This window comes from Onychostruthus taczanowskii, unplaced genomic scaffold (genome assembly GCF_017590055.1).
Source record: "Onychostruthus taczanowskii isolate IOZ18803 unplaced genomic scaffold, ASM1759005v1 scaffold38, whole genome shotgun sequence".
Lineage (NCBI taxonomy): Eukaryota > Metazoa > Chordata > Aves > Passeriformes > Passeridae > Onychostruthus > Onychostruthus taczanowskii.
The window spans coordinates 8728478-8755708 of NW_024501237.1; the positions used below are offsets into that span (position 1 = coordinate 8728478).

The 27231-nt window shown below is 39.4% G+C and overlaps 1 protein-coding gene across 2 annotated transcripts in view; it reads left to right on the top strand.

The window, feature by feature from the left end:
* Nucleotides 1-27231, top strand: part of SLC7A11 (solute carrier family 7 member 11) — a 57434-nt gene that overhangs the window by 21928 nt on the left and 8275 nt on the right. For both annotated transcript variants that reach the window (XM_041412075.1, XM_041412074.1), the window contains exons 7-9: nucleotides 23996-24119; nucleotides 25270-25373; nucleotides 25847-25943. In XM_041412075.1, coding sequence (XP_041268009.1) covers nucleotides 23996-24119; nucleotides 25270-25373; nucleotides 25847-25943 — 325 coding nt within the window. The remainder of the gene's footprint in view (nucleotides 1-23995; nucleotides 24120-25269; nucleotides 25374-25846; nucleotides 25944-27231) is intronic.

Sequence of the window (27231 nt, forward strand, 5' to 3'; positions counted from 1 at the left end):
CATTGTTTCAGTGACTTTGGGATGTGTTGTGTGTTAGCAGACTCTTTGATGTGATTTGGATATGTAGAGTGAGTGTGTGACCGGAATCTGAGACCAGATAAATGCAAGTAGAAAATACTGCATTAATATTTGTGAATAATCATTATGACAGATACCTATGTACAAATGGGTTTTTCACTGGTAATCTTCAGTTCTGATAAAACGCCATTTTAGGAGCTGTGGTTTAGTAAAACATGACTCTGGATGTATTTAAAATGTGTAGATGTGGCACTTGGGGACATGGTTAAGTGGTGGACTTGGCAGTGCTGGTTTAATGGTGTTCTTAGAGGTCTTTTCAAACCTGAAGTCTTCTGTGCTTTTAAGTCATTTTTGTCAGTGGAGAGCAGTTGATTCCCAGGCCTGGGACACACATGAACTCAAGCTGGGTGATCCGGGGTATAACTAACAAGGATCTGTGCTCTTTATAAAATCATGAGAGGCAGACACTAAAACCAAAAGACAACCTACAGATTGTTTTTACTTTTGAAGAATTGTTGTGTGACAGACTGATTTTAAATGTGAAACTAAGTGTAGCTGTAAAGGGATTCTGGTCCAGGACATCTAATACTTCAGGAAATTCTGGGGAGATAGGTTAGTAGCCAGAATCTTGGTGGTAAGATTAAATTCATCTAGAAGCAATATAATTAGTAAATTATCATGTGGTTACCACCAATACTGTGTGATCTTTTTAAATGTGCAGATGTCTACACCCTTTGTGAATTTTCATGCACTTCTGTGTCTCTGCAATTCTTTTAACTGGAATTCTTGGTAATTTTCATTACAGCTATTTTTATATATGTTGAGTTTTTTGTGACATAAGTCAGAGGAGTGCCTATTTTTGAACATTTTGCTCTCTGCTGCATAGGACAGAAAAGCATTGTTCCTCTCTCTTTTAAAAGCTAAGCACCCCTTGAAGCATGATATATCTCAGCTAAGAGAAGTGGTTCTGGTTCAATTCTGATGGTTTTTTCTATTGCAGCTAGGATGTGAGGGAAGAAGACTGTCTTTTCCCATCTTGGGAAAACTTCTCTGTACTCCAGGTTATCCTTGGAGAACTGCTGAAGTTATGTGTGCTGCTAGCGAGGATGTAGGACTGGAGGGAAAACCATGTAACGTGGCTGGTTTAGTGTATTCCAGGGTGATACTGGAAAAAAAATCCAGCTCAATATTACGTGTGCAATATTATCACAAGACTCTTAAAACTTCCCTTCATCTTGAGGTTGCACTTTGAGAGGATGAGTAGATGCCCAGATTTTACAATCTCCATGCTAAGGTATAATATAGACTAGAATAGAGTGGGATATTAAAAATTGCTAAATAAGTGGAAGGTGATGGTGGGGCAAATGGATTGTTACTGTCTGTGCTGACAGAGACCTCTGCATCACCTGTAAATGGGGATTCTGGACTCCCTTGAGCTGAAATAAGGAATTAAATGAAACATTTGGAACATATTTTTTATCTGGTTGTCACCTGTGAATAGCTCTGCTTGAAAGATGTCCTGAAGCAAGGGCTGTTCCACCATTGTTCCCAAAGCTACAGGGCAAGGGAATAGTGTGGAGTAATCTCAGTGGCAACTGTCTCAGCTCCCACTAAACCCAATGCAAATGTTAGATGAACCACTAATTGTCCTGATGTTGTAGGCATTTATTAAGACTAAACTGCTGGGTTTTTTTTTTTTTTTTTTTTTTTAACTTAAAATGCTGTTTTTCATTCTTGCTGTGAGCCTTAAGTTAAAGGTTACACTGAGCAACCTGGTCTAGTGGAAGATGTCCCTGTCCATGGGTTTGGAGCTACAACTTTAAGGTCCCTCCCAACCCAAAGTATTCTGTGATTCTACTGTATTGTACTTCTGTGTTGGTATGATGCTGCTGATTTTAAAAAGGAAGAGGAAAGTACATGCTTGAACCACTTAGAGCTTGTAACAGCTCCAGATGTGCAATTTGTAATGTTTTTCAATGGTTAGGATGGATGCAAATTACTTACAGCAGAAAAAGTGATCACAGCGAGGTCTTCTGCCCTGCACCTGTCACAGTAAATATTTGCCTGAGAATCTGCCACAGTTGTGCATTTCCAGATGTGCAACAGCTTTGGAAATAACTGAGGTGAATGATCTGCTCCATCCCCATGTGAACCAGCAGACTGCAAACCCCCAGTGAATGTACCAAGGGGATGTGCCAGATTTACAGCAGAGGGATGGCAGGAATGCTCTAGTAGACAGTGGGGATGGGGCTTTGAGCATCCTGGTCCGGTGGAAGATGTCCCCGCCTATGGCAACAAGACTGGAAGAAGATTATCTTGAAGGTTCCTTCCAACCCAAAACATTCTGTGGAGGTGGGCCCTAGAATATATCCTGAGATGCGTAGGAGGCAGAAGAACCTGCTATTAGATATTAAGTTTCCCTGATAGGGATTGCATTTCTTTCTGTGGTGTATGGCACCAGGAAGACCTTTTGGAATATAGCATGTGTCACTGGGAATGCAGGAGAGAGGCAGGGAAAGGGGGACGCTTGTGCCCTTGCCCAGTCCCCTTTGTGCTCCAAGCAGCTGTTTGTAGAGGCAGAAAGGGTTTTGGAGGCTGTGGGAATCTGTTGACATGCAGATGCCTGCCCAGGTGCAATAAATTCCATGCTTAGGTCTATAAGTAGGATTAATACTCTGGGTCTTAGACACTGAGGTGCTGAGGCTATATGGAACCCTAGAGAGGGAGAGCAGAAATAGAGACAGTGGGAATGAGCCAAGCAGGAGCAAGGGGAGCAAGCACCCTTTACAGTACAGAAGGGAGAAGAGAAAGACTTAAAAAAAAATCTCAAAGTGAATGTCATTACTTTTTGAACAGAATTTTGGAAGTAGTGTTGAATTCTCACTTTGGAAATGCCACTGTTCCTTCTTTTGTGTAAGGACGTTATTATAAACCCAATTACCATAAGATGTAAAGGTAGCTGTTTCTGTCTCTTGCTAAATCCCCTTTTGATGTCTCATTTTTAAGCCTGAGCTCATTTCTTTATTCCTTTTTGTTCAAGTGCTTCTCTCATGCAGTAGGACCTGAAGAAACTGCTGTACTGCTATATGCAGTAGGACCTGAAGAAACAGGAAGTTAATGTTTATTTTAGAAGGAGCTGTGGTTGCAGTCTTAATGTACAATTTTTAAAAATAGCCTGAAATAATTTTATAATCAAGAATATATGGAACAATATTAAGGTGTGGCAACAAATTTCTTTTCCTTTTTTTGAAAATTATGCTTTGCATATACAGGCTGGGTCAATAGCAATTGTTGTTTCAAATAAAATACCTAAATAATCCTTTAAGCAGAACATCATCAAACAAACTTGTGCAGCCACATCACCTGCAGCTGTGATCTTTTTGATTTTCTTACACTGTAAGGATCAGTCTCAAATGGAGGTCTTATTGTTAAATAATAAGTGAATGAAGGAACAGCCAGGTCTCTGAGAGAGTTTGTCACCTGAAAAGTGACAGGACCCATATTGTCTGTAGCAGGACATTTAGAGGACTAGAAATCATGCATGTTGAACTTCCAGACTCATTTCTTGTGCATAGTCTTTGATCTCATCTGTATTCTCGAGCACCCACTATGTACTCTCAAGAAACAGGCTGAGGTTTTTCAATCAAGACCCTCAAAGCAGCTCATGCCTGAAGAGCAATTCCCTCTTCCCTTCCTAGGCTGAGCAGGGTCCTACAGTTCATCAAGAATTTTGGCAGCCTTCAGATGAGAAGATTAACACAGAAGTGTTTTCACATCACAGCAACATCTTCAGAGCCTTGTCAAAATCAGAACCAAGTTGGTGTCAGATGCTGGCCAAAGAAAATCCCACTTTACAAAATTGTGCTCCATCCTCACTACGAGTAGATGATTGGCCTGAATGCTTCAAGTTGTGAAGATTAGGCTTGTGTTGGAAGAGAGAGAAAATATTATTTCACATTAGGGGGAGGCATTAGACTCAAATTCCTTACTGGCTTCAAGGCAGTCTTGTCATCAAGTGGGCAACTTGAAATAGATGTTAATTTATAGTCCTTGTTTTACTAAATAATTTTATTTCTTTGGCAGTGTATGTTTTTGTTGGTGTTGTTGAACTTAGGAAATATTTTTGATTTAGGAGATAAAAATAGCAGAATTTCAAAAGATGTGGATTCTGAAAGCATTTTACAGCATAGATTACTTTGCAGTTGCAGTTAAGTACAGCTGCTATTTGGCATAATCCTTTATTTTCTTCTCTCTCAATCTCTTTTTATTTATTCCTTTTTTTTTTTTTTCCATTTCTTCCCCCCCCCTCCATTATTGAACCATTTCATTTGCAAATATTTCATTTCTGTTTGTAAAATAACTTTGGTCAGCTCAGGCAATCTATCATTGTTTAAAAAATTACACAGTGCAAAGAACATATTATTGAGATGTATAGTGTTTATAAGTGTGGTCTCAGATTGATAAATCATGTCTTGTGCTGTTGAAAAACCAAGAAATGAATTGCTTTGCTCTGACCTTGGTGTCTGAGATCAGTCAGTTTGTCTATTAGATTTTTCCAGTGTTCTTCTCACTTCATTTATTCCTTCTTTTCCAAAACACCAAGGAACAGTAGCTGTACAGCAAGTCACCAGAGCTTGATATCATCAGACATTTTATAAAATCAGGATATCAAAATGTTTGATAAAATCTATTTTTATACTGCTTTAAAATAACGTGAATGTCATGTCTAGCTAACGTGTGCCACCCATTCATTCTAATTATAGAGTCAACTTTGCATCTATGAGGACTGAGTGAGAGAAATAAAGTATTAAGGGTGCTTTCTTCAATCTGCCTGAGCATTATAGAGATGCAGATGGATGGGAGGGGAATGGTGACTGAGATGCTACAACTCATGCAGCTCCCGTTTTATTTGTAGCTGTCTGATTTTTTGCACTTCTCATTAAAATGCAGCCCCCTACCAAAGTCAGTCAGAAATTTGAATTTTCACTGTTGCTTATTGTCAATCTAGCCACTGATTAGGGATTAGATTCCCAGTAAGCAAGAGAGTAAAAAATCTTTTCAGTGTTAATTGAGAGTATGCAAACGTTTGATATTTCTGCCTCTTTGCTTCTTACCTTTTTTAGTTGTTATTTTATAATTTAATGACAAGATTTACTCTGAAGAGGAATATTAATATCAGTACTCTTAGACACTAGAAAGGTTTATCTGCTTGGAGTTTGAAATCTTTCTTGTGTCATTATATTCTGCTTATTTCTAAAATATACATTTGACTCCAATTCATTTTCTTCATGTCAGGTTACAGTGCCAAATATTCAGTGCAGAAGTTATAGGATTACATTGTGATATTTGACCTGAAGATAATCAAAAGAGACAAATGCTAATCTTTCCAGTATTTTGTAAAGCCCATTTGCTCATGTAAATCCATCGGATTACTTTAAAGGGAAAACCAGGTCAGTTAAGCGAGAATTTGCATTTTTTCCTCTATATATTGTTTGTGTCTTGGTAGTTTTTTTACACTTGAATACTTATTCTTCATCATAGAGTGAGGATGTTCTAATTAGCCTCCCCCCAGCTATTTTGATGTCTCCTTAATAAAGTTTTATACTTTCTAAATTTGACTGTATCTAGCACAATTGCAGTCTGCTTAAATTTTTTCAGTTATCTGGGAGGCATCTCAGATGAGGTGTCCAAACCTGGTGAATTCAACAACAAGTTCTAGAGTTTATTTGTGACCTCTGTGAGTGATAAAATCATGTTTTCAGATCTAAGAAATCCTTTAATGGGGAGCTGAATCTGCCAAATAAAAAAAACAAATTAATTTACTAGCTCAAATCTACTTTCACAAAAGCAAGCATGGGTTTTGCTATTTGTAAAATGTATGAAAAACATTCAAGTAAGAATGTAATTCAGTAGTACTTGTGTGTATTTGAGAGGGACAAATAGACAAATAGCTCTCAGGGGAGTTGACTTACCAGCTGTTCTTAATAAAATGATCTTTCCTTTACTTTTGCTTTCCCACTAATCTTACTAGCTCCTCACTATGACTCACATCTTCAGCTCATTAATTATTGTTTCTTTTAGAAATTGCTAATAATTAATTTCTGAAACTAAGTATTTCAGTCTTGGATGCATGTTTTAATGTCAGATTTCTAACATCTCAGTATGGTAACAAACTTTTCTCCCTTCATAAATTTATTTTATTCTTTTTAGTTGGAGGATGCTGCTCTTGCTGGAAGTTGGAAATTCTCTTACGAGTGGGACTTAAATATCCTGAGCTGCTTTGCCTTTATTTATATTCTTTCTTCACTCTTAGTTTGGCAGATTTTAGACCAGGCTTCTCAAGGCCCCATCCAACTTGGCCTTGAATATTCCTGAGTTCTGGCTCCAACCTTTCCTCTCTTCACTCTTGCACTAGTTCGAAAGCAAATCAGTAAGAAACTCCATGTCAGATCTACAATTTAATAGGAAAGTTAAAATAAATGCAAAAACCACGGGCTTAACCTGACAGAGTCAGAGTATAACCTGAGACCCTGTTGTCCAGGATATTGGTAGCAGTCCAATTAAATGGTGGCTGCAGTCCTCCTGGAGTGACAGATGTGGTTCTGTTGAAGGATCTGGTCTTCCTCTGAAGGTCCAGTGGTGGTTATGTAGCTCTTGTCCTCTAGGAATTCAGTGGGTAAGGCTGCTTGTGATGTTCCAAATCTCAGATTATGTCCAGGGATGCTTGGCTCCTCCCCTTGGGCACAGCATCTCACAATGGATGATGTAATTTTATCAGTCATGCAGTGAGACTCAATGGCCCATTAACAGAAGATATCTTCCTGGAGTTAGGAGTGTTTTGTTGAACAGATAAATAACACTGCCCCACCTGGTTTTAACAGCTGGTCACAGAATACTTACTTTTGGTTACATCTTACACCCATAAACTAAGACTACTCTCCATCCCACTCCCCAGGAGATGTGCCATAAATGCCCTAACCTTGACAATCTGTTGGTTCTGATGACAAAAAAATGTGATTGAGTCACATGTGATACATGCAAATGAATCAAGGGTTGCAACTTTCTTGTGAGCCCTAATTGGGTTCTGTCTGTGATAGGATTTGTTAGGGGTCACTGAATTCACAAAATATTTCCAACCAGAGGAAGAAGTGAGACTGTGATTTTAACTGTTTTAGCAGCTTGAAGTAAAAATGGGGAAAGGGTCAGAATGGAATTGGAAATGGTAACCTGAACTAAAATCCAAATAATTGGTTTCTTTCTTTTTTTTTGGTTTTTTTTTGTTAACTTCAATTACATTGGACTGGATTTTTGGATTTGATAATATGGATTATCCTGTAGTCTTGTAGTGAAGACATTTCTTTGGCCCTGTAATTTTTGAGAGTTTCAACATAGTAGCTACCATATATAATATAATTAACTGAGGATGCAGATTTGGTCCTTTTGTTCTTATTTTCCTTATTCTTTGCCATTGAACACAAATTTCTCCTGCCACATCTGAGTGTCCCCTGCCCCACAGATGCATTATGTCCTACTTAACAGAAGTGCTGTGTCACAAGAGTGAGGGAATAGAGAGCACAGCTGGAGAGCACAGTGTGCTGTGCAGTCTGAGTCTGGATGGATCCAGATGTATGCAGAAAATACTGCAAATCCCCTTCTTTGTCTTTGACAGATGCACCTTGTGTCTGAGCAGTGCTCTCAATTCACCAGAGCAAGAGATGCGGGCAACAGAGGGTCTGGGAAGATGACTCACTGCTTGAATTCACCTGTCATCTGGGTGATCACAGAGAGCAAAGGTTTCAGCAGCAGGGATAACAAAAGGGCTGTGGTGAAATTCTACACCATGAGAGAGATGACCCTCAGGTGCTGTGTCTTCCGTCATTGGCAGCTGCTTTCTAAATTCCAGTTTAGCATTTGAATTCGTTCAGCTGTCTTTCTAACTCCTACTTCCTTTATAAAGAACATAACTTTATTATCTTTTGTTTTATTAAAAAAAAGAAAAAAGAAAAAAAAAGAAAAGTGACGTTCTGTTTAGAAATTGACTGCAGTGAAGACCTACCTGTGGCAGGGTTTAAACTGATATGCCAGTCAATATGTGTAAATTAGAAAAGAGGCTGATGTAATCTATAGTGTCTGTAAAGATTTCAAAGATGTACCTTGATCATTAATTAAGACAATTAGGATGTCTTATAAAACCACAATTGAGAAGACTAATAATTCACTATTGAATGAAGCAAGGCAAGGTCACTTGTATAATTGCCTGTTCTAATTTATATTCCTTGTATAAAATACTCCTACTCACTTAAAAGTCAAGCCGAAGGCCATGAAAATATTCAGGATTAGGCAATGCAGTTTTCACATCTAAACTTGGTGGGCACACTTAAGAAACACAGTAGTTGTCTTTTTCTATGTATTTTTTTTTTATTTTTGTATACCTAATTATTATTTCATACAGAGTTAACTTACAGCACACACCAGGCATGGATGACGGAGAAAAGTGAGTGGGAAAATGGCAGAATAAAAATGAGTGCTATAGATGCATGGTTAGATACAGTATTGCTGTACTGGGTTTTATCTTGGATATGTGTGTTGAAATTAATAGTGCTACCTCTGCTCTTTCCCCCCTAATTGTCTGATAGAGAATCTGATTCTAACTCCTTTTATGTCTGAAAAATGTAATAGGGATACCATCAAGACACTAGTCAGAAATCAGGAAGGTAGTCAGCTACCTGAAAAATCAAATCTATGCGGCAAACATAGGTGGAAGATGGAAGGAAAAAGATAAATTGCAAGGTCAGAGAGTGTAATACCATACTGCTGTATCCCAGGACACAGGGACAGTAGTGGTTCTGTTCTGTGTGTGCTGTTGGGAGGGAGGATAGTAAAGCAGGGTGGGAGTGCTTTTGGGATTGTCCTCCTCTAAGGCAGATCTACATTAAGGCAATACTTCAGAAGCCATTGCTTTGATATGTTTGTTTCTGTTTATGAAGACTCTGTGGCTTAAGAAAAAAGAACCAACTTGGAATGAAAATGACTGGATGAATTCCTTCACAATCCTGGAGATAACTGAAACTTTTTGAAGATTATTTGTTAGAACTATTTGATGGTTCTAAAAATGCATTTTTGGGGCAGGATCCTGGGAGGGTGTGAGAGGTTTCTGCAAACCCACCAGATGAATGGACATGCCTGGGCTGCTGTATGCATGTTCTTATTTCTTTTTTTATCCAGAGCCAGTGGAGAAAGGGGGTCTGGACTAATGTCTTCTGAGGGGATGAGGATTGAGCAGACTGGTCAAGGGGAAAGTGTCCCTGTCCATGGCAGAGGGTGGAACTAGATGGTCTTTAAGGTCCCTTTCAACCAAAATTAATGCATGATTTCAATATTTTGATTTTTACAAGTGACTGCTTTCATTAATTCATTGGTCACAATGGAAGGTATGCAGTGTACACAGAAGGGTCAAACATTTACATGGAAGTGGACACTTAGGATACAAGCTCTCAAACAGGTTTTCCTCTGCCAAGCCTGTGGCACCTCTTTTGAGGAAGCAAAGTCCAGGGAGCTCAGGTGGAGTTTCCTGCCTTCCCTCCTGAGGGAGTGGAGAAGGTGTGTCCCGAGTGCCAAGACTGTGGCTGGCTGCTGCAGATGGTCCTGCAGCCACTCCGTTTCATGGAGCTTTGGTGTCTCCAAGGTGTGAGGATGTGACAAGTTCACGTACTGGCCCTGTCTGTCACCGCAGTGTCTATTCAGTGTGTGGTGCATGCACAACACTGCACAACATATTGCTCCTTTCTAGCCCTCGTGGCTCATTTTGTTTGCCAACGTGATAACCTGCTGAGTGTAAAGTTTGTTTTCTTTCCTGTTGCTGGTTTTACTTTTTTGTTTTTTTAAATCACTTCTGTTTGTTTATGTGAATCATGGTTACTATGAATCAGCTCTCCTAAGGAAGTAAAACAAATGTTTATCCACAGTCTCTCTGAGTAGCTGGAAAAATTGTAATCTGCTTTACGAGCAGGTTAATGTAATACAAAATATTGTAACCTTCAAAGTTTCCATTGCCCTGGATTTTCCTTCATTTTCACCAGCTGAAACACATGTAAAACTGTTCTACCATCTATTTCTGTTTCACTGAGGGACATAGTAGTACCTGTAGAGAAGGGTAACAGATTCCTCTTTATGGGGAACCTGAGTTGCTCAGCAAAATATTCATGGTGGGAATAAAAATCCCTTGCAAGACTGATGCTCTACTGTAGAACAGAGTGTATTTTACTGGAGAGATGGGTTTCTCAGGGCTGAGCAGCTCTTCTCTTGGCTACATTGAGGGTTCCATTAGTCATTTTAGGTCTCTTTTGGTGGTTCGTAAGCAGGAGGTCTGGCTGAAATTACTGGAAAAGAGATGGGCAACAGTATTAGGGGTAGATAGAAAAATGAGTAAATTCACTAGGGTGACAAGTCCAACTGAGGTGGTTCAGAACAGTCACTGAAGCTGCGCCTCACATCTCCTGTCCTGGGTCCTAGGGTTGTTGCACTCTTTGTGAAAGCAAGTGTGTTTTATAGAACTTCTAGTGTGGGTGCTGCTCTGTGATGTAGGTAAACCTCTCCCAGATTTTCTCCTTCCCACTTTAAAACTGGAGCCTGGTTTTGTCTGATGTTTGAGCTCTTATTTCTGTGCTTACCAATGGCATTAGCTCTTGTGGAGGTGACTCAGAGCACTCGCCCTAATGTTTTGGTCTGAGATTTAAATCTGTGTTTCAAATAGCACTGAAACCTCACTGTAAACCCCAGTCAAAGCCATGAAATTCCTTATGAAATTGTAGATCAGCCTTTTCTCATGGGTACTGTCAGTGTTGGTTTATAGCCTGGCTATAGAAAAAGAGGTCTCATAGCCATTTATCCTGAAATTTGTGAAAGCAAGTGACCCCCACTACCTATGGTTAGTTATATAGGGCTGCAACAGCTACTTTAATTCATAGTGCAATGTTGTGGCCTGTATGTGATGCATCCTCTTCTGGAGCCAGAAGGGGATGACCCTCTTCTGCAGCTTTTTATGTCCTTTTCTCTTTAATCCTGAGCCTCAAAAATGAGGAAGAGCAGAGTGCTAAGGCAGTGTTAGGTAAGCAGGGTGTTATACCAGCACATGTAGCAGCATCTTGCTTGTCATTAACAGTAAATCTTTTATTGGAGTATGCCATTAGGCTGATGCTGGCTGGCACCATCTGACAGAGGTGGTGAGATGACTGCCAGAGAAAGGAAGATAGCATTTTGTACTGGGGTAAGATACAAAATTGGAGAATAAAATACAAACAAAGAAATGGACAGCAAAAATTGCAAGGGCCATACGCTCTTTATTGCAGTTGTGCACATCAGATTGGAGTTTTATAATGCACAAAGAATCATTAACACATGCCATGCCACCATGAGTAGTTGGCATGGTCAAAATTCCAATAGCAATGCTATTACGCACACAAGAGGAGGAATATGTTCTACTTAGTTCAGCCAGCATAATAACTTTGACACAGTCTTTTCGTATGAGACATTAAATGGGGTTCTCTTATCTGATTGTTCATCTTTAATAGGTAGTGAGATTGCTGGCTTGTATTTAAGACATGTAATAGTCATATAAAAATGAGACAATTTGGCTTTGTACATCTTTCCTGTAGATGAGTACATAATTTCCTGTGTTACAGAAGAATTTCCATCAGGGGGCATTGATCTTACCTAGTGAGTGTTAAGAGTGTTATTCCCCTGCACACCCCTTCACAGCATGGTGGCTGTTTTATGTCAGTGCTTATGGGTGTGCAGATGTTCTGGGAGCAGGTTCTGGTCACTTACAGTGTAGCTCACGTGTTGATATTTGGCTGTGAATATCTTGGAATTTTAAACACATAGTGACAGTGATATTTTATTTATGGAACGGCTATTGTTAACTAAGTGACCATTAAGGTTTTTACTCATTTAAATTACAGTGCAGCCTATATCCATGAAAGGTAAACGAAGAGGATTTATATAAGATCGTTAACGCTCCAGGGGTGCTGTGAAGTGAATAATCTGCATTTCACAAGTTGCGGTACTATGGTTTATTATGTCAATCCTCATTCACTTGCAGCACTTGCTGTTGAACAAGTGCTGTTATTTGCATCTTCACCTTGTCATTATGTTTTGTTTATTGTCAAAAAGTGGACTATATAATAACAGTATTTAATTTTTTGAAGCATGATGGGATGGAAAATCCCTTACAAGAACAGCTTTGACACCATCATTTGGAAAGATCTAATAGCAATTTTGAGACCTCCTCCATAGATAATGAAAATGGATAATGAATAGGAGCACTCTGATATGGCAAGAGGTTTAACTTCTGTGTGGGGGTATTTTAAAGGAAAGAAAATTTACATTCATCCAACACTGTAAAGGAATGACAGGCACTGCTAGTTTATCATATCTGTTTATTATAGGAGAAAAACAGTTGCTAAGCAGAACCAGATAAAAGTAAAGATTTATCCACAAGGAATGTAGAAGACCATGAAATTAATTTTCCTTGGGCAAAACTTGCATTAGAGAATAAGCTGCTTGTGAGTCTAAGGAAGAAATATTTCAATGGATGTGAAAAAAAAAGCAGAAATGCTTTAAGATTCTTGCTTGATGATTGTAAAAGTCATGAGGAGAGGCTTTTTCTTAGTTGCAGGCTATCCCAGACATGAACACATCCAAGCTGTAGGCCACCTCAGCTTGGTGTTAAGTGTTGGCAGAGTCACGATGCTGTACTGGAATGACCCTGGGGTACAATGAAATATGTATTTTCTCTGCTTTTGAGAACATAATTTTGCCCACAGAGGCCCAAAAGCTGCCATTTGCTTTGTGCTTATTTTGGTTACTAATAAAATGTCTTGCAAGCGCTATTGCCAAACTAACACATAAATTTGTCCTGTTCCCCAGAGCTGGTGTTTTTAAATGGGGTCCTGCAAGAAAAATGAAGACAGAATTTTTAGCAGGATCTTTTGCGATCTATAGAGAAAGAGGTAATGATTTTAAACCAAAGGAGAATAGGTTTAGATTAGCTATGTGGAAGACGTGGTTTACAATGAGGATTGTAAAGCAGTGGGATGGGTTGCCCGGGGCAGTGGTAGATGCCCCATCCCCGGGAACATTCAAGGCCAGGTTGAGTGGGGTTCTGAGCAGTCTGATCCAGTGGAAGGTGTCCATGCTCTTCCCAGGGAAGTAGGTCTACACTGGGACATTTAATGGTCCCTTTCAACCTAAATCTTTCTATGATTATGTAGGTTTACTTTCAAATGCAGAAGTCAGGGAAGCTGATGCTGGACAGGCTGCTGTGGAGTGCCAGGATGTAGGGATTTTTGATGGCACCAGTATATGGTCCTCTTAAGTTGATGCTATGGGTCAGGATAAGAGATAGTGTGGCAAGTTATGTATAAACCCTCATTATCACTTTCATTTTAAAATTTTAGCATAGAAGAGTAGGGCATTTTTGCAGAGGGTACACTGAACAATGTGCAATTTCAAAGATGAGTCAGCCTTAAAATCCTGAGTCTCATTGATTATACCGTCCAAGACAATTGAAATAGGCTACTAAATCTGGCTGTTTCATGTCACTACCAACTGCAGGGAACTTGATTTGCAGCAGAGTTTCAGGATTAACTCTCTAAGGTTATGTTTAAAGTTATGTTTAAGATTTCTCAGTTTGAACACAGAAAAAGGAAACCTCAGCCTTATTGGCCATTTTGAAAATTGTGCATATTTTGATTCATGATATCACTTCATCAAAAAATACAAGGATAAGATTTTCTCCTATGCCTGTAATTGTAGTTTCAGCATTATGAAGGTTTAGTGAGAGAGGATTTCAGCTTATTATTTCCCTACTTAAAGCACAGAAGGTAATAAAATAGAAACAGTTGATATTCCCATTTGAACTCCATTCAAGTGCTTCCAGTTACTGTGTGCTGCAAAGGCATATTTAAGCTCACATTCAAAGTTTTCTGGATTTCTGTTCTATATCAGAGCTCCTACGGAGTTATATCAGTGTGCTGTATGGGCTGTCCCACATGTGTAGGTGTCTGCTGGGCTGTCCTTAGCAGGACTAGAATTTCCCTTTCTGCAGAGAAAATACTTGATCTGCCAGACAGCTGCCTTCATGGCAGTGCAGTATTGTTAAGACATCTCCTTTTAATTTCATTTACACCTTTTTTGTATCTTTGAAAATGCTAATGCTTTAAGGCACCTGCATTTACCATTTTTCTCATTTTGAATTCCTTCAGAAGAAGAGTCTGTCTTGGTAAATGATATTTCAGTTTCCATGGTGCTCCTTATTACAAATAGCTGCTCTTTTCATCACCAAATGGTGCAATTTTCATTCATGCTGAAATATCAATGGTAATGTACAGCAGCAAATCATTCCTTTATGATCCTTGGCGTTGTGGAAACTCTCCTGCTCAAAATTAAATGTCAAGGAATTTAGCAAGTATGAAAAATCCAGCTCCTTTTATTTATATACACACAGAGACTTATGCTCTTCCCTCTGTGCTCTGTGCATCTAAGCATTTACCTTCCTTTATTCCTGTAAGGAGTCATTAATATGCTACCAGTGATGCTTCCCAAAAAGTCCAGCTTTTAGAGGGGGTTAAAGGGTTAGCATTCCTTCCTGTACCTTCCACTGGAACTGAGCAAGGGGTTTTCTGTTAGGCTACTTGTTGCCAGGCTGTGAGCATGAGTAGATCATTTTGGGAATGATAGCAGCCTTGCCAGCCTGCTCCCTTGCATTCCTCAAAGAGTTGCTCTGTCATTTGCCCTGACCTAAATTACAAACATATATCGTTGGTGTAGGCAATAGAAATACTCACAGATCAAGGCAGGGTTCTGCTTGCACCTCAGCCAGTGCTGAGGTACCTGTGGGAGTGCGGGGAGGGTACTGTGACAGGCAGCACTGGTTTTGGTGGGATTCTTTTCACAACCACTGTGATCTCTTTCCCTGGCCATGACATTGTTATGCAGGAGATGGGTTAGGTTTCTCAGCTATGTGGCCTGATCGGCACATTTCTCAGATCAGGTTCCCTTGTTTATAATTCTAAATATCCCTCACTCCCCCACTGCCAACTACTGCCAGTGGACCATCTTGCCTAAGAAAAGTGATCCTGTCTGGAGAAAGTAGACACTGTTCATAAATCAGGTGCTCAGGGAATTAATAATTTAAAATTCCCAGGAGAGACTGCTGTAATACATTGAACTACTTCTGATAAACAATTACTTCACTTCCTCCCTTTTATATTTATTTAAGTCTGGCAATGAGGTATGTGATGGTATGGAGCAGTTAAGAGGAAGTTAGAACCACTAGACCCATTAAATAAAGCAGCATGGAGGAAGTGCTTTGAATTGTGCCTTTGCCCCTTTCCCCTTCATTTCCATGAAGGAGCTGGGTGCAGGCAGATGTTTTGTTTTTACAGCCCTATGTCAGGTTTGTTGTTATGGCTTCCTTGCTTCCAAGCAAGCACCATGATTTACTAGTGCTTCTCACCATGACCTACACTACTGGCAGTACTGGGAGCACTTCCACGATTAGACCTCAGAAGAAAATAAAATGCTGGAACTTCCTTTGAGACAGAAGAGGTGCTCCTTTCACCTTCTGGCTGGGAGAGAGCTGGGCAATAAAGGTAAAATCTGAGGTTTTGTCTCTCTGATGGAAAAGGTCACAAACTTCCTCGAGGACATTAAGGTTGGCCACAAATGAAATAAAAGGAGGGTGATGTTAAATGATGATGTAGGATAGAAACATAGAAGTCATTCATCAAACTCAGGAGTGACAGTATATTTGTATTTGAATCTTCTGAACTGAGACACTGCTGCCTTTTAAATGACAAGCTTTTGTGAGAGTGGCAGACAACCTTTGAACTAGGTCGAACCTCAACCTCACTTTTCTTGCAATACACTAGATAGATAACCATTGTCTTCTGGCCATCTTCACTACCATTTCAGGTTCTGAAATGCAAAATGCAGATCCTTTGCTAGAGATCTTGCATTTTCTAGGCATCTGGCTGTTCTCTGTTTAATACTTCCAGACTCTTAACAATAAGCACACTTGTGTTCCTAGGGTAGGCCTAGTTCCCTGCAGGTATGACTATAGCAACAGGAAAGAAAACCAAGCTTCTTGGGACTTTCAGGTTGTCAGAAGGGATGTAACTTGGGGTCAAATTACAGTGCACAATAAAAGCTACATTTGGTTATTCACACATCTTTTGGAAACAGTCGTAAACTTTGTACAATAAATTTGCAACTGAGGTAACATGAAGATATTGAACACTGGCACTTGATGAACTTATGGAAATAGACTGAGAAATCACAGGAGGTGATTGATATTTTATGTTCCAAGTCTGTATTCCATTTCTTCTTTTAAAGAGTTTTTAAAAGTTAGCCCCCACAGCAGCTCTGTGTGCTGCCTCTTGTGCTGAATTTCTGGCTCCTAAGAGTGCTCACATGCCTGCTATACAAGAAATGGCTAAGCAGAGACAGAGAGACCAATATTGAGTGCTGTAATCTCAAAAGTCCTTTGTGTATTTAGCTGTCATCTTTGATATCTGCTGTGTTGGCATAGTTTTCTTTGGGAATGCCAGTACTGCTATCCACTCCATGCAAAATGATTCAGGATCCTGCTTGACCATGAAGAGTGTCTCTGGCTGGTAGTTCAAGTTTCAAAGTTCATTCTGCTCTTCCAAGAAAGATGTTCATAAAAGGTATTGACTTGACAGAGTCGGGCTTGACATAAATGAGCACTCTGGTCAGATCTGGCTTGGCAACCTGAGTGTACACAAAGACATCACAGCCAATTTTAAACGTCTATTAAAATAAAGCAAATCCCCTTGTGAGCATAACAGCTATTCTCAGTTTCTCAAAGGCTGTGGACATATTTGCATCCTGAGACTTGAGCTGGGAGGGTTTGCCTGAAAGGAGATATTTTATGGAAAAGAGTGTTTCCCTGTGCAATTAAGACAAGGCAGGATTTATGCTGATTAATTTTTGATGAAAACCTGTTGGAAAAAGTGCTCAAAACATCTGAGAAGTTAATAAAATTTCCTGCCTTTTGCAGAACACTGATAACAGAGTATGACCCTTTAAATTCAGTTGGTCATGGAAGATCCTATTTACAAACTGTAAGCAATTATAATCTGAACCACTAAAAGCAAACACTGAGAAGACAATAAGTAATTAGCACAACAGAAGCTCTTTTCTTCTCTTGCTAGGTGGTAGAAGGCAAGAAGGCTTTTAAACACAAACTGTAGCCTGATTCTTCACTCTTTTATCCCAATGCCATGCTGCTGTGTCTCTGAAGTAACAGCTATGGAACCAAAGCATGGAAATGAATAAGGGGAGCCCTTTAAAACTTCACTCCAGCAGTAGCATCCATGGAGCATGTGGTGATGTAAACGAGAGTGCAGCTTAATGACTGGGCTTTCCTTTCTTTTATTCCTCCTCTCAAAATAAAAAAAAAAAAAAATAAAAAATCACAGGATGATGAAGGGCAGTTATGTAATTGAATATTGTCTAAGTTGCAAGCCCACAGACTGCAAGTTCCTCTGATCTGGAACATAAGGATGGAAAATATTGGAAGACAGTGAAGGGAAGAGATGATGTGCTGATGGGAATCTTCAATAAACAAAATAATAATAGCTTGTCACCAAATTCAACAGCTGCTGAGACACTGGTTAGCATGTAGAAATATGTGGATCTGAGAGGTGCTGTGATGATGCCTATCCCTTTTGTCTCTCTGTTCCTGGCTTTGATTCATTCCTGGGAGGTGGTCTCTTTACATTTGCCTTTTCTCCTAGCAGATGGATGAGATTGTAGTTTTTTCACCCGTTGACATGATGAGAATGATTTGATCCCTTCAGTGTAATGTCTTGTCTTATAGGCTGCCTTTTACATGAAAAACATGTCAGGGATTAGTGAGTTTATATCGAAATGTGCTGCTTGCTGTCCAGGATTTGGGATTGCCACAGCTCATGGAATGACCACCTGGGAATGGTGAGAGACATAGTTTGGACTCTGGAACACAGTGCTTACTAAGGCAAGCCTGTATGTCTTCTGGCTTTGCACTGAAGTCCTGAGAATATTAAATTTATCTTGCCACTTTCTGTATTTTTTTTCCAGTGTCAAGTTATTTGGATAAATTTACTATTGTGATAAATTTGCTCTTTTTCTGCCAAGCTTTGGTGCTATGGGCAGTGCAGTGGATTATTAGATTTTTTTTTTAAGAGTGCCAAAATCTGGAAAGAGTTCATTTGGAAAATTGCTTAGCAGATTGCAAATGGTGACTATATTATTGCACAAGGGAATTTTTGAAACTCCTCTGGTGGTAAATTTTGAGCTGAGGAAATATAGAATATACAGCAGCATGCCCATGAAAATTAAGTAAATCCTTGCCCATAAATCATTTAAGGGAATTAGGATTTCTCTCCTTCTTTACTATTGTAATTTTAAATTTATATGCAAAATTATCTTCCACAATTTTCTTACTACAGTAAAGATGTAATTTCATGTAACTTTATCAGTAATTATTTATTTGGACCTTTTTATTTATGTTTCCTGGCTGGATCCTGCTAGTGCAACTTTGTCCAGGACAGTTGACTATGATGAGTATTTGTAAAACCTGGCTTTCATATGGATACAAGGAAAAGGTTTTGGTATGACCTCTAAGTGACAAAGAATGTGGCAAGAAGGTGCTTCACCATTGTGAACTCAGCTGGCTTGGAGGGGTGTCTTTGACTCTGTGGTTGTCATTTCATAGGTAAAGCAGCCCTCAGTGGGCGTGGTTCTTAGTGCTCACTGTTTGCTGTTATAAAAGTTGCCATTAACCTGGAATATGTGCTGTACATTTCCAGGAATGTTCCTCAGCTGATTTATTGACATGTTTTTTCTCATCCTCAGGCTCTTACTCTGGCTTTCTCTCTCTTTTTCCTTTTTTTTTTTTTTTTTTTCTCCCCTTCTTTTTCTTGCTTTGCTTTCATTTTTTTTTTTTTTTTTCTTGCAAAAATATTTGTAGGAGTAGAGATATACTAGAGCAGATTATCAGAAGAATATGATTCTGCAACACTGAAGGTTAAATCCAAAACCCAGTGGTTATCCTGATTAACCGAACCATATGCCCTAGCTCTGGTGCCTTTTACAGGCTCTAGAGGAAGGAAATTTGCTTCCAAGCAATATACAGCATTACTTGGCAACCATTTCAGCCCTGAATAGCACAGGATGGGCTAGCTGTATTCCCAAAGCTGAACTACTCTGTGATGATAGGCTCCTTGGTGACTCTTCCTCTGGGAATCACAAGGTAAATGTATTTTTTGTTCAAGTGTGATTCTTCAATACAGTTGCTCTGTATATAGGGCAGAAGGGGAAGATTTAGCTTTGAATAGCAGCTAGGGATTGGTAAGTCTTAAAAGGCATTGTTATAGGTAGAAATCAATCTAGCCATTTTAATAAAAATAAAAATAGAATTTATTCTGCAACTAATATACAACCTTGACAGCCAATAATCAAGGAACAGCACCAACCCTGGGATCGGAGCTGGGTGAACACAGACTCGGCCTCTATCACACTGAATCCCCCAGAGTTCACAAATGCAGCTTAGCAGAGTTCGTTCTTATACCCTTTTTCTAGCCCGTGGTGGAGTTTCTTTGTCTCTTTTCAGGGTTTTCTATATGTATGTTGCTTCTGTTCTTTGTCCTGAGCTGGACAAAATTCTTGTCCAGGAACCGATGTGATGTGTGTTCATTCTTCGGTTACTGGAATTTAGTATTCAAATGTATGATCTTGATGGCTCTGTTTATCTAAGATGAACATCTTCATGGGTGAGGAAGACCATCTCCTGTGCTGGGCTAAGTTCTCTTCATATGCTAATTGCATACCTCCTTAGCTGCCAGCTGAGGTTTCCTCACCCAGTGAAGCAACTCCCTTTCCCCTGCTAGTGTGTTTTAGGATTTTATATCTTAGACATATTTCATACATCTATATATATACTCTCTACCAGCACGAATTACCATAATACATATAACAGTATGGAGATTCAATTCAATTTTAGTCAACATTCTTCTACATAGAAGCTATCCTAATTGTCTCTAACCCACTTTTTAAAAGACTCTTTAATTATAGGGTCAACATTGTCCTCATTCAGATATCCTCAGATTCCCTTTGATACTGATTTTCTTCGAAGTTTTGGGAGAAGACATGAGTATTACAAAAAGACTTTCCTGGCAGCAGCTTCCCCTTCTAACCAATTCTTGAATTTTCTCTCTGTAGTCCAAAAGTCTCAGCTAGCTGTGAGGCAGCTGTGAATTTGTTTTACATCAGAAACATGGCTTATCAGTATTGTGGACACGCTGTGTTGTGTGTGATTCATAGAATGCAGAAGTGAAAAGGTGGAAACTGCATCAACAGAGGCAGTTTTATAGAGAATAGAAAATAGAGAATAGAATAGAAAATACAGAATAGAAAAATCTTAGTAGAGAATAGAAAAATCATAGTAGGTATGATTTTTCTTATTTAGAGAGAAGATTTGGAAGTCTGAAGAATATCTGAAATATTCCAAGAAAATTGGTACAGCGATCCTCTAAGGAAAGGAGGTAGTCTTTATTGCTGATGGCATTACAGCTGTTATTCTAGCATGGAGACAGTAGATTACAGCAGAGAAACTGATAATGGGATCCTGCTGCAAATTGGGAACTGTCTCTTAAATTGGATGGATAGAAAAGACACAATTTAAGCTCTCCCTCAGTGGTTTTGCATATGGTTCCTACCTGTCTACCTGTGTTTTCAGGTGTTTTGAGCACCAACATGAATCTGAATGGAGGTGGCAGTGAGAAGTGAACCATCTGTATTGCATATCCCTGAAATCTTGAAATTGGCCTTTTATTTCTGTCTGAATCTGTCACTGGAAGCAGTGGGTAATAAGCAGCACTTGGAAGGGTTGTGCAGGTGTACCACAGCCCCCTGAAAGCTCACTCCTGCCAGGAGACAAAAGGCGGTGCAGCCTGAGCACTCGGTTTCCTTCAAGAACAGGGACTTGGGAGCTTAGAAATCACAGCATCCCTCGTGCTGCTCCAGGCGCTGGGCTATGATTTGCAGGCTTTTTAATGAATAGTGCTTCCTGACTAGTTCTTGCTTGTTTAGGCGTTTTATTCTTCTGAGCGTGTTTCTTTGTTGGTATTACTATCCAAGGGCGTTAGCACTCTTCAGCATGACAAAGCAGGACTCACTCAAATAATGGTCACCTTTGGATGCATGATTCTTCTCAGCCCCACCACCCCCAACCCCGCCAATCAGAAGTTAAACTGGGATTTAAATTAGATGCGGATATAAGGTGTTTAGTAAGAGTTAGAACAAAGACAATCTGTTAAGTTTAGCACTATGCTTTCTGTCATTTAAATGGTATTTGTGAAAAAAGTCCAAATTTGGCTGAAAACACTCTTTTTAGGGTTGGAGTCAGGGTTGATTTTTCCAAAAGCTTAGTGGTTGAAACATTCATCTGCGATACAAAAAATATAGATAAAATATCTGCTCTGAGAGGCTTTAAATCCATGTATCCCTACCTTGAATCAGATGCTAAGAGGATTGAATTCAATTTACACCCAGGTCAGGTAAGAAGCTTAACCCAACTGATTGCAATACATCTGGCAACTTACAGACCCCATTTTGACTTATATTATCTATCTGACTTACAAACCCCATTTTGGCATAAATTATCACCACACAGAGCCACACCACACATACAAGAGTATTTTCTTGTATCCATAACTGTGGGTTTTCCAGCAATACAGCACCTGTATTCTGGGCTCTTTGCTCTAGTCCTTGCTGTCATCTTCTCCATCAACAAACACATCCTACAAGTTGACTGGCTTCCCTTCTTCCAGTTTCTTCACCTGAGGTGTGTGCCATGAGGTAGCCGTGGCTTAATACAGTATCATGATGTCTACCCAGATTTGGTATTACATTACCAGCATGATCCTCTTACACACCTGTCTGGGTTAATGGGGGCATTTGACACCATGGTTTCTGAGGTGGGCAAGATGTGCAACAATGATACTGTCCTGTTTTACTTATTTATAAATGCATGAAATAAATAGGGCAAGAGATCTTTCTCCTTTTTTAATGCTGTTATTAAAAATCAGCTCAGGTGGGGAGAACCAACAGGTCGCGCTCAGGCTGTTGCTGCTCCCAGGAGTGGCCTGGAGGAGGATGAGTGCAGTTGTGTCCACTGGTATGCAGGCAGAGCTGGGGCTGCCATCCTCACGAGAGCACCAGGAGATTCCAGTTTTTCAGTTTGACATTCAAGATCCTCTTTCTAGCCGACATCCTTTAGGGTAGGGTGAAAAGTAAAAAGGATCTTAGCAGACACTGGATTCAGTTCCTCACCTCTAGACTTCGCTTAGATCTTTTAATTCCATGGTGGCTCATTGTTTTAGGGGTTTTTCCTGCTAGATTTGGTGAGGTGTTTCTACATTTGCATACCAGCCCCGATGTCACCTCCTCCTCACAGTCCCAGGTGCCATTTTCCAGGAAGAAGCAGGGTGATACCCTATGAAGAGGGATTTCTAACCACCAACAACAGGTAATTAAAGAAAAGCTATTAACAACAGGTGATTACAACATGAAATTATTAACAACAAATAGTTAAAACTCCAACTTAGCAGCAATTGGTTTAACTTGTTAACTCTGCAACTTTAAAAAAAATGGACAAATTTTGTACTCATAATACATTTATTTATTCAGTCTCAGGTTAGAGCTTGTTTTCAGCTCTATACAGCCATACTGATGTGAAGGATCTCTTTGAGAAATAAAGTGAAGAATATCCATAAATTCTTACCTGGCTTTGTTTCTTTGAGAAAAATATCAGAAAAGAATGATCTTTGTGTTGGTTTTCAAAATATATTTTTCTTTGAGGTGATTACAATAGTCCTTGAGAAATGTGCTTATGATCTCTTCTGGAATACCAGAATTCCTAGTTCTGTCTTTCCTTTAGCCACCAGCTGGGGTGACCTTCTTTAAATGTGGCAACCTTGCCACCCCTCCAAAAGCAGCCTTAATATAGACAGTTGGAGGGAGCCAGCCATGAAAGAGGAGCTCTCAGCTCTCCTCAGAGAGACTGTACATACCAGCCTTGGAACTAAAGGATTGGTTTCAGATCTGAACTTTCTCTTGGTGTGATGTAGATATCAATAATATTAGGTGGAAAGAGACTAGTGTAACACTTGGGGCACCTGGGTTTTTCTCCTGACTCAAACATTTGCTTGCAGTGTGGCTTTAGACAGATTCTCTGTGCCTCTGTTCCTCCTTTTAAAAACAGAAAGAATTCTGCTTTTCTGACTAGAAGGACATGCTATATAAAAGTTTGGCATTATTATTTATTTGTTTGTTGTTGTTCTTTCTTTTAGCTAAGACAGCAGGGGGGTTGTGCTTTTCAATACCATTTGTGCTGTACTAAATTTACAAATTTGTATTGTTTCCCTTTCTGTGTCATATTCTGCTCTCATGTTCCCCTGAATAGTGAGAGAGATCACTGGAATGTGATAAGGTGTGTAAAGGAAGAAATAGACCCAGGAGGAAAGGGCAGAATTTTGCATGCTGGATATTTTGGTATCCAGAGGAAGATGTCAAACACCTTCAGGTGTTTGGGTTCAGCTTGCAAGTCAATCTGAGAGGGCAACTTAAATGGGAAGTGGGGGAACAATGGGAAGCATGGGAGTCACGAGCCCCTTGGTGTCCCCAAAGGTCTCCTCCCTCAAATGGTTTTTCACCTCTTCATTATAAACCTGTTTCCTTTGTCTACAGGGTTTTGTTTATTCCTTTTTTTACTGGTAGTTTCTAGTGATTATATTTTGGGATCACCAAATGTGCATTCACCATCATTAGTGGCTTTTTCCCATGTTATTTTTTTCATGTTCAGGGATTATCAACCAGATTGCAAAATAATGAGCTACCTTGTGTATTTCAGAAACATACCCCTCGCAATATGCATTTCAATGATTATCGTCACAGTTGGCTATGTGTTAACAAACGTGGCTTATTTCACTACAATCAGTGCTGGGGAATTGCTGCTTTCAAAAGCTGTAGCAGTGGTAAGTTACAGAAGAAAAACACAAAGATGAATTCCTGCTGCAATTTTGTTTGTTGATATTATTCTTATTTTAAGGAGGGAAAATGATTGGGTGGACACATCCAGTCAGGTTTTAGTATGGCAGCACTTATTAGCATCCCAGTGAAATTTGATTTTTGACTGATGAGTGAGATTGCAGTTCAGGCCATCAGTAGCATATATACTGTAACATTGTGTTTATTTACCTCTTATAAGAAAGTCAATAGGACTTACATTTCATAGCCAAGTACATGCTTGAAAAATTCAGAGCTAAATTGTAAGCTCAGCTCCTGGGAAGCGGGAATTACAGATATTTACGGAAGAAAGAACTCAACTATCTTGTGTAGCAGAATACAGTAACTTTCTCTTTGCACAATGTGTGTCCTGAGTACTTGGGAAGGGGGTTGCTGTGAATACTGGAGCTCATTTAGGAAGGAGTTGCAAGGCAACCTGGCTAGGAAACACTGCTTTGATTGTCCTTGCTGAATTGTGCTGATGACACTGATTTTTATATTTATGGTATCTGAGTCACAATGAGGAAATAAATAATTCCATTTCTTTTTCAGTAGTGATACTGCCTGTGGCTATTTCAATTGATGTGAGTTTTGAAAAATGACCAAATTCTGTAGCTAATGGGAGGTCTGGAAACAAAACATTTTATAAGCATGATGAAAATTATGCATGTTGCCTGTGGTGCCCCAAACTCCAATTAAGGCTTTTCTGCTAACCTAAAACACTAAAGCCTGATTGGATAGACTATACCACTGTGTAGTACCAGCTGAGTGCAATGAAGGCTGTAGAAAAAAGGCATTAGGTGTGCACATCAGACCTTGATCCATTCAGACTTGGTCTTCTTTGGAGCCATAATGGTTTAAATTGACATGAGTCTGGGCCTGATTCCACCTCCTTATCATTCTGGAGATCTTCCACATGCCCTCTGGGGAATGGGTAGGACAGCTTAGCTGTAGTAGCTGTGCTCTCACAAAAAAAGGCAACAAATGCACTGTACAATTTTCAGTGAGGGATGCAGAGAAGGGGAATAACTAACACCCTGTTATGATAGTTTGTTAATAGAGGAAAATTACTTTCCCATTTTATGAAAAATCATTGTGTGTTTCTCTCTTTTCTAACAGACCTTTGCCGAACGACTAATGGGAAACTTCTCTTTAGCCGTACCTGTGTTTGTTGCTCTCTCCTGCTTTGGATCTATGAATGGTGGTGTTTTTGCGGTCTCCAGGTGAGCACTGCTGATGCTCCTGGGGGTGAGGGCTTGGGAGACATATTGAAAGTATGGTAGTAAGGGGAAGGGAGAGTAGGGTTTATTCCTTTAGCAGGATATGATAAATGACTACACCGTTTACCAGGTATAGGGCTTTTTCTCACTTTTAGTTTAGGGTACTATTTTAAAATTCCTTTGAATGGTTTGGAAATGAATGTCTCTGAGGCTAGTCCTTAATTAATGGCTGCTTTTTTTTCATGTAAAGGAGAAAAATTGGAGGGAAAATATTAACTCTTTCCCAACACCAATCAAGGGACACCTTCAGAGATGGTTTTGATTTCTGCATGTGGGTTTCTCCTGCCAATGCTTTCGTTTAGAGCACCTCAAACAAGACTAAGAAGTTCTGCTCTGCTCTGTGACTTTCACGAGCCACTTTGCATACTCACACTAATGAGCACATTTAAAGTCTGTCTACATTTATTTCCCACCAGGATGTTCTTCGTTGCATCCCGTGAGGGTCACCTTCCAGAAATTCTCTCCATGATTCATGTCCGCAAGCACACTCCTCTGCCAGCTGTCATTGTTTTGGTAAATCATACAAACAAATGTTCCTGCACTAGAATTCATATTACAGGCTTGCTCTAGAGGATTCAAACAGAATTTGGGCACTGCTTGAGTCATTTGTTAATGTGAACATGGGCTTTGGGCAGGGCGGAGGACAGGAGAAAGAGGAATGAGATTTGTGAGTTGTTCTTATTCTATCATCTCCTCCTTGCTTTCTTGCCTATCACTGCAATCTAATTCATATTTTATTGCTCTGAATTTCTAAGGACCTGCTAGTGATGAGGTAGATCCCTTTCAGAGAAACAAATTCCAGTTAAAAAAACAAAAAAGGATTCAGTTAACTGAAAGTTGAACTAAACACCAGCATCTGGGAGTACCCTAAAGGCTCAGTATACAACCTTATAGTAAAAAATGCAAGCAGTTTTGCAACCAAGATAATGGAGGGGGAATCCAAGCTGTCCAGTATAGTGGTGATTAGAAAATGAGAGAACATGTGCCTGGGAAATCTGAGACTCTGTGAATTTTCTAAGGAATACCACTGGCGCTTCAGTGGAAATCCTATTATGGACTTCTAAAATAAGGAGCAAAGGTAAATGTTGGTCATGTGTTAGCTTTGCAGACTATTTTTGATGGTAAAATGTTAGGACTAAATGTCAAAATACCAACTTCAAAGTTCAGTTTTCATAGTGCCAGGAAAATTTTCACTTAACATGCAGTCTTCATAATCATGGGTATTCAGCCCCACTTTTGGGATCAATGACTGCAGTGTGTCTGGATAGGCCTCTGCCATATTTAGGGACTTACAGGCAAAGCAAAAGATGCACCTATGTGTCTGCTACTAAGAGCAAATGCTTATGGAATTTAAATTGTCTTTTGCTCTTGATGCCTGTAAGCTCACTGCTGAATTGCTGAATTTTATATGTGCCCATATAACCACAGGCTTTGAAATTTTGAAAATTGGGCAGTGTGATTATGGTGAAATGTTTTAATGAAATTAATTTTCCATAAACATTTAGTTTGCATTTTTTTTCTTTGGATGTAGTCATACCCTGTGGGTAAATTGCATTGACTGATTTTTGTGGAATGAAATGCACAAAATATATTAATATATTATTTTTTTTCCCTGACAGACATTTTCTGCTGTTGAATATGGTCCTCTTGCACCAGTGCATTGATTTCCTTTGAAAAAGTCAGATTCTAGTATGAAGATGGCTTTCCTTCAAAGATTGCAATTTTTTAGCTCACCTTATTGCAAATAGAGCGGTGGCAGGATATATTCTACATCAATAGTAATTTTAGCATTTCCCTATTT